At 48.7% G+C, this 13,637-nt stretch overlaps 2 protein-coding genes across 9 annotated transcripts in view; both read right to left on the reverse strand.

The window, feature by feature from the left end:
* KPNA6 (karyopherin subunit alpha 6) overlaps positions 1-4,888 on the reverse strand; it is a 65,374-nt gene extending 60,486 nt beyond the window's left edge. The window contains exon 1 of one of the 2 annotated variants that reach the window (XM_055254602.2): positions 4,772-4,888. In XM_055254602.2, the coding sequence (XP_055110577.1) occupies positions 4,772-4,775 (4 nt within the window). In that variant the 5' untranslated portion in view covers positions 4,776-4,888. The other variant, XM_063627960.1, reaches the window with a different exon arrangement.
* A 5,762-nt stretch (positions 4,889-10,650) lies between these two features.
* The window catches only part of TMEM39B (transmembrane protein 39B), a 29,475-nt gene continuing 26,488 nt past the window's right edge, over positions 10,651-13,637 (reverse strand). For 4 of the 7 annotated variants that reach the window (XM_055255674.2, XM_063627968.1, XM_055255675.2 and 1 more), the window contains 2 exons: positions 13,089-13,209; positions 10,651-11,083 (listed from right to left, as the gene is read on the reverse strand). In XM_055255674.2, the coding sequence (XP_055111649.1) occupies positions 10,841-11,083; positions 13,089-13,209 (364 nt within the window). In that variant the 3' untranslated portion in view covers positions 10,651-10,840. Of the gene's footprint in view, positions 11,084-13,088; positions 13,210-13,637 lie in introns of those variants that run through there. The other 3 variants (XM_063627970.1, XM_063627969.1, XM_063627971.1) reach the window with 2 other exon arrangements.

Genomic DNA, 13,637 nt, shown 5'->3' on the forward strand with positions numbered 1-13,637 from the left:
GAAGAATCAACTGATGTCACAAATTTCATAGGTTGTCACTGCCACCCCAGACAATCACCACCCTGATCAGTCTCAGCAGCCATCAACATCAAGGTGAGACCCTTCACCAGCAAAGATTGCAGCTAACCGAATGGCAACTTTTCACAATAAGTATTTCTAAATTAAGATATGTACTTTTGGCTGGGCACGGTGGCTCATGCACGCCTGTAATCCCAGCACTTTGGGAGGCTGAGGCGGGCAGATCATGAGGTCAGGAGTTCAAGACCAGCCTGTCCAACATGGTGAAACTCCGTCTCTACTAAAAACACAAAAATTAGCTGGGTGTGGTGGCGGGCGCCTGTAATCCCAGCTACTCAGGAGGCTGAGGCAGGAGTATCGTTTGAATCCACAAAGTGGAGGTTGCAGTGAGCCGAGATCACGCCATTGCACTCCAGCCTGGGTGACAGGGCGAGCCTCTGTCTCAAAAAAATAAATAAATAAATAAAAAAGGTACTTTTACTATACGTATTATTGCACACTTAAGAGACTACAATATAGTATAAAGATAACTTTTATATGCATTGGAAAACAGAAAAATTCGTGTCACTTGCTTTATTATATTTGCTTTATTGCAGTGGTCTGGAACCAAACTTGCCTTAGCTCTGAGGTATGCCTCTACTTAGAAGAGTACCTAGCACATAGTAACTTCTATACAAGTGTTGGGTATTGTTACTATTATAGCTTTCCCATCTCTGTCTTTTGCTGTGGCTCACACATTTTGCAACCTGGATTAAAATACAAACTGGCAAAAAATAATAAAATAAAAGCTGGCAAGTCTCTTTTAAATAAGGAAGGCTTCTCCAGAAGTTCCCCAGGCTTCCCTTCTCATCTAATTAGCAAGAACCGAATCATATGCCCATGCCTAAATCAATCGCTGTCTAGGGAGCTAGAGTTACAATGACTGGTTTAGAGTTTATATCAAGACCCACCCCCTGGGGTAAGGAAGGGTGGCCAGATTCCCAGTTAGCAAAGTAGTAGTAATAGTGAAAAGACAAGTAGTGTCTACCAAGACTCATGAGGTTGTAGTCTCTGCTAGAGAGTCAGAATAAAGCAATCTCCAGAGCTACAAATATCACCCCTACAGGACACCTAGTGGCAGGGAAATCACTGCAAAGGTCTGTTAAGGGTAATGAAGTTTGGCATAGCAGAAATAGTGTAGGATATACGACTGAGCTAGTAGGATACAGACTAAGAGTACACTTAAGAGGCAGTGAAATACAGCAGGTTCCGTACTTGTGGGCATGTGAAGGCAGGCTGTGTTAGTGTCTCCCGTGCCCAAAGGATCCAGAATACTAGCCTTGGACTAGTCACCTAATCTTCTCAAAGCCTCAGTTTATAAGTGTAAATGGAGATAACCCAAGATACCTTAGATTAGATGTTAGAATTAAATGAATGCATTAGTTTGGTCTACATGGGGTATAGATAAAACAAACAAAAAGCTGACATTCATAAAGACAAGCTACGATGAGGGAGAGGTAACTGAGATGGAGCTGGAAAGAGGAAGTTACCTGACTCTAGGCTAAAAATCCCCTTCGAGACCTTGGTCAGGTTTTGTTCCTCCACTGAAGAACTTTCATGTTGAACTGTACCAGAATAGGACTAAGTTTATTTCTTAAAGCCTTAAGTCTTATAGATTTATGTGCTGCAAAATGGGTAAGAATCTTACTCCTGGCTTTGTGGCTTACTGGCTGTGTTATCTTCTCTGAGGCAGTTTCCAAATCTATAAAACTGAGTAAATCTCTACTTATTTCACTGGGCTTATTAAACATTAGTTCCTTCCCTTTGAGGCAACAGTGTTTCTGAAACTGAAGACCAATATAAAATTTATAACAAAGTTTATAACATAAAACCCTCTAAATTTTTTTCACTGAAAGATGAAGCTCCAGCTACTAAGAAAGGCCTATCAGACTTATTACTCAATAGGGAAACCTGGAAACCAGTGGTTAAAGGAAAGGAACATTATTGAAAGTGGAAAAGAATCTGTTCTGATATTCATGGAGCCCTTTAGGCTCCAAACACTGTTATCTGTTTTTTGTTTGTTTATTTGTTTGTTTTTGAGAGGGAGTCTCACTTGTTGCCCAGGCTGGCACGATCTCGGCTCACTGCAACCTCCGCCTCCCGGGTTCAAGCAATTCTCCCTTCTCAGCCTCCCAAGTAGCTGGGATTACAGGAGCATGCCACCATGCCCGGCTAATTTTTGTATTTTTTAAGATCTGTGATTCTAAGGAAGCAGAAATTATTCACTTGAGCTTCAAGGCAATGACTTTAGAATCAGATCTGGTATTGGAAGTCACTTAAATGTCAGACACAACAACACATGTGGGAAGCATCTAGCACGGTCCACAATAATGTTTTTCTTCCTTTCTGAGCCTTCCTTTTCTCACCTCTAGAAAGAAGGGGTGGGGCTGTGTTATCAAGATATTTGGGGACTAAATAAGAGAACGGCATTTGGGCTGGGCAAGGTGGCTCAAGCCTATAATCCCATAGGCCGAGACGGGCGCATCACCAGAGGTCAGGAGTTCGAGACCAGCTTGGCCAACATGGTGAAATCCTGTCTCTACTAAAAATACAAAAATTAGCTGGGCGTGGTGGTGGATGCCTGTAATCCCAGCTACTCAGGAGGCTGAGGCAGGAAAATTGCTTTAACCCGGGAGGCAGAGGTTGCAGTGAGCCGAGATCGGGCCACTGCACTCCAGCATGGGAGACAAGAGTGAAATTTCTTCTCAGAAAAAAAAAAAAAAAAAAAATTCAATTCCGGATTCTCATTTTGCTTGCCCCACACACAATAATTAGAGTTATCAATTCACTCTGGATTCTTTCAGTTTCATTCAGAAAAAGGATTTCACAGTGGCCGGGCATGGTGGCTCACGCTTGTAATCTCAGCACTTTGGGAAGCCGAGGTGGGCAGATCACGAGGTCAGGAGATCAAGACCATCCTGGCTAACACGGTGAAACCCCGTCTCTACTAAAAATACAAAAAAATACAAAAAAATTAGCCAGGCGTGGTGGCAGGCACCTGTAGTCCCAGCTACTCAGGAGGCTGAGGCAGAAGAATGGCGTGAACCCAGGAAGGTGGTTGCAGTGAGCCGAGATCGCGCCAATGCACACTCCAGCCTGGGCGACAGAGCCAGACTCCATCTCAAAAAAAAAAAAAAAAAAAAAAGATTTCAAAGTGGGCCCACATGCAAAAACAAAAAGCAAAACAAAACAAAACAAAATAAACAAACAGAAAACCCGAACACATTTACAACTTTGCCTAGGGTTAAAAGGTTTTTTCCCCTTTTCTCCCTGCCCAACCACTAGAGGGCCGGGTCATTTAAAAAAAACAAAACAAAACAAAACAAAACAAACAGGCCGGCGCAGTGGCCCACACCTGTAATCCCAGCACTTTGGGAGGCCGAGGCAGGTGAATCACTTGAGGTCAGGGGTTCGAGACCAGCATGGCCAACATGACGAAACCCTATCTCTGCCAAAAAACCACAAAAATTAGCCGGGCGTGGTGGTGGGTGCCTGTAATCCCAGCTACTCGGGAGGCTGAGGCAGGAGAATCGCTTGAACCCGGGAGGCAGGAGGTTGCAGTGAGCCGAGATCACGTCACTGCACTCCAGCCTGGGCGACAGAGCAAGACTCCATCAACAACAACAACAACAACAACAACAAACAGCAGTTACAATCAACAACAACAACAAACCGCAGTTACAATCTGGGCTTGGGAGTGTTCACCCTGGCTTAGCCACTGCATGACCCTGGGTAAGTTACTTTACCTCTCTAAAGCTCGGCTTCCACATCCGTAAAATGGCAATAATGGTAGCATCTATTTCCTTAGGTTGTACAAATTAAGTAAAACAAGACACGTAAAGCAATCAGAACGATGCCCGTACGTAGAAAGAGCTTAGCAAATTTCACAATTTTTACTGCTTTAGAGGAATTACCACTGTTGGTTCTGACTCTAAATGCAAAGACTTCGCCATGGTATTCTCTCTCAACAGAGGCCTTGCCAGCCGGAGTCCCCTCGGAAAGATCAACAGGTCGCTCCTTTTCTCCTTACCAGGGCCAGCCCAGAAACCTAAAGTCCCCAACCTAAAAATGGCCAAGAGGACTCGGCCTTTGGTGCTCTACCATCTCAAGGGATGCCAGTCTGAGCCCAACGGAACCACACTATTCCGCCTTGATTCCGTTCCCCCGGCCTTCGGCGGCGCAAGCTGCCCTCGGCCTGGCTGCCCATGCTTACCGGCCTGGTGCTGGCTCGCCTGGCGTCCCCTCACCAGAGGACTGCACCTCGCTACGTAGGTAGGACTTCCCTGAGTTCAGGGGAGCCACTGAACCTAGTCAAGACGCACGTTGGCCAAACACAACCCAGGAGAAAGCTACCCTAGCGCCGCCCAGGCCTGCCGCCGGGAGCCCGTCCCCCAGCCCCAGTCTGGGCGCAGGACGGAGGGCAGGCCCCTTCCTACCTCCCAGGAACACGTGGGCTCCTGCCCGAGGCCACCATGTGGGGGACTCCAGGCGTGCCAAGGTGTCCCCGGAACCAGCACCAAAGGACTGCTTCCAGCACGGGCCCCAGCTCGGCCCAAAACTGGCAAGAGGGGCACTCCCGGCCTGACTTCTCCCCTCAGACCTGGGTAGAGGGGGATGCAGACATCTTCCGCAGACCGGAGACAGGCTCTCGCCAAATCCCAGGCCCTGACACTCCCCGAGCCCAAGAACCCTGCTGCGTGGTTTCCCGACTCACCCATCGCGGCTCCGCTCGCTCACTCTGGGCGGCGGAGGCAGCGGCGGCAGCTTCAGCGGCAGCTTTCAGCAGACAATATGGCGGACCTGCAGGACGGCAGCGCGAAAGGGACAAACCAGTTAACTCCAGGACGAAACGCGTTATTGGCCCAACCGCCTATCATTACACCGAAAGTGCGCACTTAAAGAGACCGCAGCTGCTAAAGGTGGGGAGTGGAAATGAATACGAAAGGAGTGGCTGGGAGGGATACCTAAGAAAGTTAAGTGTGTCTAGGAGTTCCCAGCTGTTTGTGCTACTATTTCTTTTTTATAGTGAGATTTCTTTCCCCGGAACTTTTTCTGCCAGAAGCTTATCCCTCCTTTTTTTTTTTTTTTTGAGACGAAGTCTCGCTCTTCTCCCCCCATGCTGGAGTGCGATGGCGCGATCTCGGCTCACTGCACTCTCTGCCTCCCGGGTTCAAGCGATTCTCCTGCCTCAGCCCCCCGAGTAGCTGGGATTCCAGGCGCCTGCCACCACGCCTGGCTAATTTTTGTATTTTTATTAGAGATGGTGTTTCACCATATTGGCCAGGCTGGTCTCGAACTCCTTACCTCAGGTGATCCGCCCGCCCCGAAAGTTCTGGGATTACAGGCTTGAGCCACCGCGCCGGGCCAGTTTATCCCTTCTTTTAATAGTTGAAACCAATCGGCTGGGCGCTGTGGCTCACACCTGTAATCCCAGCACTTTGGGTAGGCCGAGGCGGGCGGATCACCTGAGGTCAGGAGTTCGAGACCAGCCTGCCCATGGTCTCTACTAAAAATAGAAAACTTAGCCAGGCGTGGTGGTGCGCGCCTGTAATCCCAGCTACTCGGGAGGCTGAGGCAGGAGAATTGCTTTAACCCGGGAGGCAGAGGTTGCAGTGAGCCGAGATTGTGCCACTGCATTCCAGCCTGGGAGACAAGAGCAAAACTCTGTCTCTAAAAACAAAAACAACAATCATAGACCTTGGGCTGAATATGAATAACGAATCATCTAGAGAAGGGAAGTGCCTTGCTCAATGAGGCTATGGAGAGAAGGAAACAAAGAAGTAAGACTAAACTCAGGTTTTCTGATTAGGCCTACACAGGTAGCCCTAGTTGAGGTTGCAATCTTATTGGGAGATGAGAAATAGATAATAGGGCTAGGTATGGTGGTTCATGCTTGTCTGTAATCCTAACACTTTGGGAGGCTGAGGCCAGAGGATCACTTGAGGCCAGGAGCTCAAGACCAGACTGGGCAACACAGTGAGACCCCATCTCCACAAAAAATAAATCAAAAGAAAAAAATTAGCCAGGCATGGTAATGCGCACTTGTACTTGGGAGGCGAGAGGATCACTTGAGCCCAGGAGGTTAAGGCTGCAGTGCCATGACTGTGTCACTATACTCCAGATTGGGTGATAGAGTGAGACCCTGTCTCTGAAAAAAAGAAAAAAAAGACAGAGAGAGAGAGAGAAAGAAATAGGCTGGACGTGGTGGCTCATTCCTGTAATCCCAGCATTTTAAGAGGCTGAGGCGGGCAGATTGCTTGAGCCCAAGAGTTCGAGACCAGCCTGGGCAACATAGCAAGATCCCCCGTCTCTTAAAAAAAAAAAAAAAAAAGGCCGGGCGTGGTGGCTCATGCCTGTAATCCCAGCACTTTGGAAGGCCGAGACGGGCGGATCACAAGGTCAGGAGATCGAGACCATCCTGGCTAACATGGTGAAAGCCTGTCTCTACTAAAAAAAATACAAAAAAATTAGCCGGGGGTGGTGGCAGGTGCCTGTAGTCCCAGCTACGCCGGAGGCTGAGGCAGGAGAATGGCGTGAACCCGGAAAGTGGAGCTTGGAGTGAGCTGAGATTGCGCCACTGCACTCCAGCCTGGGTGACAGAGCGAGACTCTGTCTCAAAAAAAAAAAAAAGAAAGAAAAACAATGAGACCCATGCAGTATAGTTGACAGAGTGATTTCATAATCATTATTTCATTTATCCTCACAGCAAGCTCCTTGAAGGCAGGGGTGGGTTCTATATTGTTTACCACCGTATCTCCAGCACCTAGCACAGAATCTGGCACATTATGTGTGCTCCATAAATAACTATTGAATGAATAAACGAATGAACAAAAAATTGAGTTACACAGAGCAAGGGACATGATTTCCCCTTTTAGAGATGAGGAAATTGAGGCTCTTATTGTTCATATGCCTTTTCAATCATGGGACGTATGGCTAGTACATATCAGGCCTTTCTTTTTCCATGACATGCCAGCCCTCCTGTCCCCCACCTCGACACACAGAGCCAGGCTATATCTTCAAGACACAGAGGGATCTATCTTCTGGAAGCAGAACGAGGGCCTGTCACAACAAATTGCCAACTTTAGTTGTGCACCTGGCCCATTTTATTGTGGCAAAGAAATCAAAAGGAAAACTCTAGGATGGAGGTCAGGAAGGGGCGCACTATATTTCCCTTCCTACTGTCCCTGCTTAAGGTGACACCTCATCACTTTGCCCTGTTCTATTTTGCCTGCCTCCTCTCTGGCCTCCTGCCTCCAGACTCTCTGACTCCCACCCACTATCTCCTGAAAAGCAGAGAGCTGTAATCTCAGCTACTGGGAAGGCTGAGGTGGAAGAATTGCTTGAGCCCAGGAGTTCAAGACCGGCCTGGGCAACACGGAGAAACGCTGTCTCATTAAAAAAAAAAAAAAAAAAAAAAAAAAGAAAAGAAAAAGAAAAAAACCAGAAACCTTACAGTGTAACTCTTCTGCTTAGCAACTTCCTACTGCCTGCCCTTAGGTAATGTCCAGACATTTTAATCTGGCACATAGACTGGTCCTTACCTGCTTCTTGGGACACTCCCCACCAGGCAACGCAGGCTCCAACCATATTTGGAGAACCACATTTCTTCAAACATGCGCCTATCTTCTCATGTGCCTTTGCATATGCCGTTCCCTCTGCTTAGAATGCAGTGCCCTCCCTTCCCCACTTTTTTTTTTTTTTTTTTTTTTTTGAGACGGAGTCTTGCTCTGTCGCCCAGGCTGGAGTGCAGTGGCGCAATCTCGGCTCACTGCAAGCTCCGCCTCCCGGGTTCACGCCATTCTCCTGCCTCAGCCTCTCTGAGTAGCTGGGACTACAGGCGCCCGCCACCACGCCCGGCTAATTTTTTGTATTTTTTTTAGTAGAGACGGGGTTTCACTGTGGTCTCGATCTCCTGACCTCGTGAGCCGCCCGCCTCGGCCTCCCAAAGTGCTGGGATTACAAGCGTGAGCCACCACGCCCGGCCTCTCCCTTCCCCACTTAACCATGAGAACTACTCACTTTTTTTTTTTTTTTTTTGAGACGGAGTTTTGCTCTTGTTGCCCAGGCTGGAGTGCAATGGCATGATCTCGGCTCACTGCAAACTTCACCTCCCGGGTTCAAGCAACTCTCCCGCCTTAGCCTCCTGACTAACTGGGATTACAGGCATGCGCCACCACACCCGGCTAATTTTTTGTTGTTGGGTTTTTTGTTGTTGTTTTTTGTTTTTTTTTTGAGACAGAGTCTAGCTGTGTCTCCCAGGCTGGAGTAAAGGGGCGTGATCTCGGCTCACTGCAACCTCTGCCTCCCGGGTTCAAGCGATTCTCCTGCCTCAGTCTCCCGAGTAGCTGGGATTACAGGTGCCTGCCACCACACCCAGCTAATTTTTGTTATTTTTAGTAGAGACAGGGTTTCACTGTGTTAGCCAAGCTGGTCTCGAACTCCTGACCTCGTGATCCACCTGCCTCGGCCTCCCAAAGTGCTGGGATTACAAGCGTGAGCCACGGTGCCCGGCCTTATTTTTGTATTTTTAGTAGAGACGGGATTTTGCCATGTTGGCCAGGCTGGTGTTGAACTCCTGACCTCAGGTGATCCACCCGCCCCCGCCCCTCCCAAAGTGCTGGGATTACAGGCGTTAGCCACCGCGCCCGACTCTGAGAACTACTCACTTTCAAGACCAAGCTCAGCTATCAGCTCTTTGGGTAAGCCTGTCTTTCCAGATAGGGCACCTGCCTTCTCTGCTACTACAGGAAGAAATGGACACTAATTTTCCTTAGCATTTCACACCCAAATTTGCTCACAGTGTGTGTCCATCTCTCCTTGTTGTCTATGGAAGGGACAGTATCTTCCTTATCTTTGTAACCATCCCAGTGTTCAGCACAGCGTCTGCCTCAATAGAGGCACCAAAAATATTTGTTGAGGTGTGTGTCTCCCATATACTATTGTGAGCTCGTCTGCATACCTTATGGCCAAGAAGGGCTCAGGGAACGTGGGCTGAATAGATGAGAATGGCTGAGTGTCCACGTTTCCTCTCCTTTCAGCCTGAACCCTCCATCCTATGCCCATAGGAGGCAGTGACCCTACAAGCAGCTGTTTCTTCTCTAGGACGTGACCCTGCTCATACACCTTTGCTAGCCTAGGACTGCTGGTCCTCCCTGATCCATCCTCTGTTGACCTTTCCCGCTCCACTTTTTTTTAAATCCTTCCTGCTCTAAGATCCACATTCTGTTTACCTTCCCCGAAACACACCAGGATGTTCCAAATCTATGTGCTACTTCACGTGCACTATTACATTTGCCTGCTTCTCTAACTGAAACACCCTTTTCCTCTCTTGTCCACCTAGGAAGTGGCTAATACAATTCAGACTATCCCCTCCTCAAAGAAGCCCAGGGAACATTAAGCATTTTCTCCTCTCTGCTCTGTTGTACCTTGTAACTCTTGGGCTCATCCCGGTGTAGTATTACTTGCTCGTTCCAGCGTCTTGGCATCCTCACCATCTACCGTAACACCCAGCAAGGAGCGTCTCAGTGACGGCATGCTGAGATAATCAAGACATCACATTCTGCCGGGATAGTAGTGTCATCTTCCAGAGGTTTTTCATTTTTATTTTTGAGACGGAGTTTTGCTCTTGTTGCCCACACTGGATCTTGGCCCAGTCTTGGCACTGCAAGACTGCAGTGGCGGGATCGATCTTGGCTGACTGCAACCTCTGCCTCTGGGGTTCAAGCAATCCTCCTGCCTCAGCCTCCCGAGTAGCTGGGATTATAGGCATGCGCTACCCACCATGCCTGGCTAGTTTTGTATTTTTAGTAGACAGGGTTTCTCCACGTTGGTCAGGCTGGTCTCAAACTCCTGACCTCAGGTGACCCACCTGCCTCGGCCTCCCAAAGTGTTGGGATTACAGGTGTGAGCCATGGCGCCCGGCCTTATTTTATTTTTTTTGAGACAGTGTCTTGCTCTGTCACCCAGGCTGGGGTGCAATGGCGCAATCTCAGCTCACTGCAACCTCTGCCTCCAGGTTCAAGTGATTCTCGTGCCTCAGCCTTCCAAGTAGCTGGGACTACCGACATGCACCACCACACCTGGCTAATTTTTGTATTTTTAGTAGAGATGGGGTTTTGCCATCTTGGCCAGGCTGGTCTTGAACTCCTGGCTTCCAGTGATCTGCCCACCTCGGCCTCCCAAAGTGCTGGGATTACAGGCTTGAGCCACTGTGCCCGGCCTTTCAGAGGTTTTATGTCCAGCTCTACCGCTTCCTAGCTGTGTTACTATGGGCAAGTCACTGTAACTCTCTGAGCTCCAGTTCTTCATCCATTGGAGTGACAGCACTTTCCTCCTAGGGTTATCATAAAAGTTAGATTAAGGCAAGGCCTGAAATACACACAGAGCAGCATCTGGTACACAGTGAGCATTCAGTTCGCAGTAGCTATTACTGCTACCACGGCCTCCAGTGCCTTCTCATCTTCTCTCTACTGAAGAAGGCAGTACCCACAGAGGCTTCAGAAGCCACATGTTGGGGCTTCCTAAACCAGAATCCCACACCTCTGCAATAGGTCTCACACACACGAAGGGAAAGAACCACAGGACACAGGCTTGTTGGGAGTATAAAAATAGGACTTTTTTCCTTATCACATCAATTATCAAAGAAACAGTACGTAACAAAAATACAAAGCTCTGGTGGATTTTTTTGTCTTTTGTCCCCCCACCCCCTACTCCTACCCAACAGCTCCTTGCCAGTGAGCCCCTGGCTGAAGCCTGGACGCTGTCCCCGAGGTCACCCCAGGGCTCAGGAGAAGCGGTGGTCCAGGTCTCTCTGGGGGCTGGCAGAGTATGAGTAGGCCTTGCCCAGTACCAGACGGTCCCGAAGCAGCTTGAAGAAGGCGTAGTAGTTGCTGAAGAGGATGAGGGCCAGCGAGATGGTCTGGTGCCACTTTTCTGAGGACATTAGGGAGTACAGCTGGTAGACGATGACAGCGCCCTCCAGCAGCAGAAGGATGTTGAGGATCCGCAGGGGTTTGCTGAAAAAGAACTGCCCGGAAGGGGGTGGGCACGGCTAAAAGGTGTGCTCCAGAAACCTTCCTCCTGGATGGGGGTTCTGGGTGGGCCAGTGAAGGGCACAGGCTCTTGGGGCCCCATGCAGACATGGGTGGGGACGAAGACTTTCTGGGGTTGGATTTGGACTTTGCCACCTCATCTGCCTTTGCTTGTGGTATTCCTCCTGATAGGACTGCTGCTTCTGACGTAAGTCATCTAAGATCCTGTTCAACTTCTACCTCCCCTAGGAAGTCTTTCTCGACAGGTTCTGCTTGCTCTCTCAAACTCTTTTTGTGGTCTAAAGTCAACACCTTTAAAAAATTTTTTCTCCCTCATCCACTGACCCTCAATAAAATCAACACCTTTTAATGTCATCTCCTGGGTATTGTTGGGCCTGAACAAATTAGAATCCTATGACATAGGCATGGAAAGTTATTACAGACTCCACAGCCTGAATTACCTACTACTTCATAGGTACATCCCTAGCTAGGCTGGAAGCTGCCAAGGGACATGGCAACAGCTCACTCTCAACAGCAAGGTAGAATGTAGGGACTAAAAAAAAATCTCTGATCAGTTCAAAAGAGTGCACAGTGTCTAGGGATTTTTATTCCACAGGGGCCAAGGTACCTAAATCTCAAGAGCTGCTTACAGGACAGGAGAAGTGGTAGGAAACGGGAGGCCAAGAGACGAGGATGTCAGGCTCAGCTCTGCACCTAACAGGCTGCAATACTTTGGGCAAGTCCCTTTCCTCTCTGGGGCTTGGATTTCTCAACTGTGAAATGAAGACATCAGCCTAGGTCAGTGATTTCTCATGCCGTGTCCCTTAGAGCCCCAGGTTTCATGGGGATCCTTTAGGAGTTACAGTGGGGGTGAGCAGGAAGTGAAGGGGGTTCTAACTCCTCCAAACACAGCAGTGCCGGGAGGTCCTGTATATTGGATTTTGGCCTCTGATTGTGTTTTTTTAAAAAAAGGGGGAGGGATTAGCCGGGTGTGGTGGCGGGCGCCTGTAGTCCCAGCTACTCGGGGAGGCTGAGGCAGGAGAATGGCGTGAACCCGGGAGGCGGAGCTTGCAGTGAGCCGAGATCCTGCCACTGCACTCCACCCTGGGCGACAGAGCAAGACTCCATCTCAAAAAAAAAAAAAAGGGGGGAGGGGATTTCATAGTGAAAGTAAAAAAAATAGAGATCACTAGTTTAGATAATTTTGAGCAGCCCTTTCCATAGCTAAGTCATGAGTCATTACCATTAGTTCTCAAGTTTCCCAAGAAGGTACCCTTTAACAAGTTAAACTCTCTACGCTGATTTCAGTATCTAAAAACAGAGATAACCCTAGCATATCTTTCACGTACAAGGTTCAGGGTAAGGCTGAGTAGGAAGGCACATGGAGAGTGCTTAACGACATGCCTGGCACACAGTAACAAATGAAGACAGTATTGTCTTTCACTGCCAAGAGCTCCTTCTTTTACTGTATCATCTTCTCTCCCTCTGTCCAATGTTCTCAAAGATCTACAACCAAATGAGCTGCAGTTATTTATTTATTTATTTTTTTGAGAATGAGTCTTGCTCTGTTGCCCAGGCTGAAGTGCAGTGGCGTGATCTCGGCTCGCTGCAGCCTCCGTCTCCTGAGTTCAAGTGATTCTCCCTCCTCAGCCTCCCGAGTAGCTGGGATTACAGGCGCCCACCACCATGCCTGGCTAATTTTTGTATTTTTAGTGGAGACAAGGTTTCACCATGTTGACCAGGCTGGTCTGGTCTTGAACTCCTGACCTCAGGTGATCTGTCTGTCTCGGTCTCCCAAAGTGCTGGGATTACAGGCGTGAGCCACCATGCCCGGCCGAGCTGCAGTTATTAGGTGACAATTTATATGGCTGTCCTTGTGCTACATGTGTGCACTGTCTTCCTGTGGATTGGGGAAATACTGAAAATAGCTTTCTCTTGCAATGACATCACATTCCTGCCCTGCAGATCCTCCCACCCTCCTTCCCCAGGGAGGAGACTCACATGGAAGCGGAAGTGGGAGACGTCAGAGGGGATGGCCACGTTGTAGTGGCCTACGGCTTTGTAGACGTTCTTGCTGTGCTTCACCAGCACGCCCTGCGGCCACATGCATTCTTCAGTCCACCTGGAGGCACAGTTCAATGGTGCCCCTTATCCCCAGGTCACCCACAAAAGGGATACCAGAAGAATGGGCAGGAGGGAATCACCAGGGCTCTACCCCCATTTCTATCGCTTAGACACACTGACTTTCCTTTTCTGGGTTTCAGCTGCCTCCTCTGTAAAGTGGGGTAAGAATCATGAGGAATCCACTGTACTGTAAGTTAGGTGGTCTAGGGCTGACACTAATGACTAAGAGATTGTTGAGAAAACCCTTTTCCTCTCTGGGTCCCTTTGCTTCGTCTGGTCTCACCTCTTGCCTCCAGGTGGTCCACCACACAGCTGTCTGAGTGGCCTCTGTAAAATACTAAGCTCAGCCTGACCACCCTCTGCTTCAAACTCTTCGTGGGCTTTTTTTTTTTTTTTTTTTGAGAATGAGTTTTGATCTTGTCGCCC

This window comes from Symphalangus syndactylus, chromosome 12, assembly GCF_028878055.3.
Source record: "Symphalangus syndactylus isolate Jambi chromosome 12, NHGRI_mSymSyn1-v2.1_pri, whole genome shotgun sequence".
In the NCBI taxonomy this organism is placed as follows: Eukaryota; Metazoa; Chordata; class Mammalia; order Primates; family Hylobatidae; genus Symphalangus; species Symphalangus syndactylus.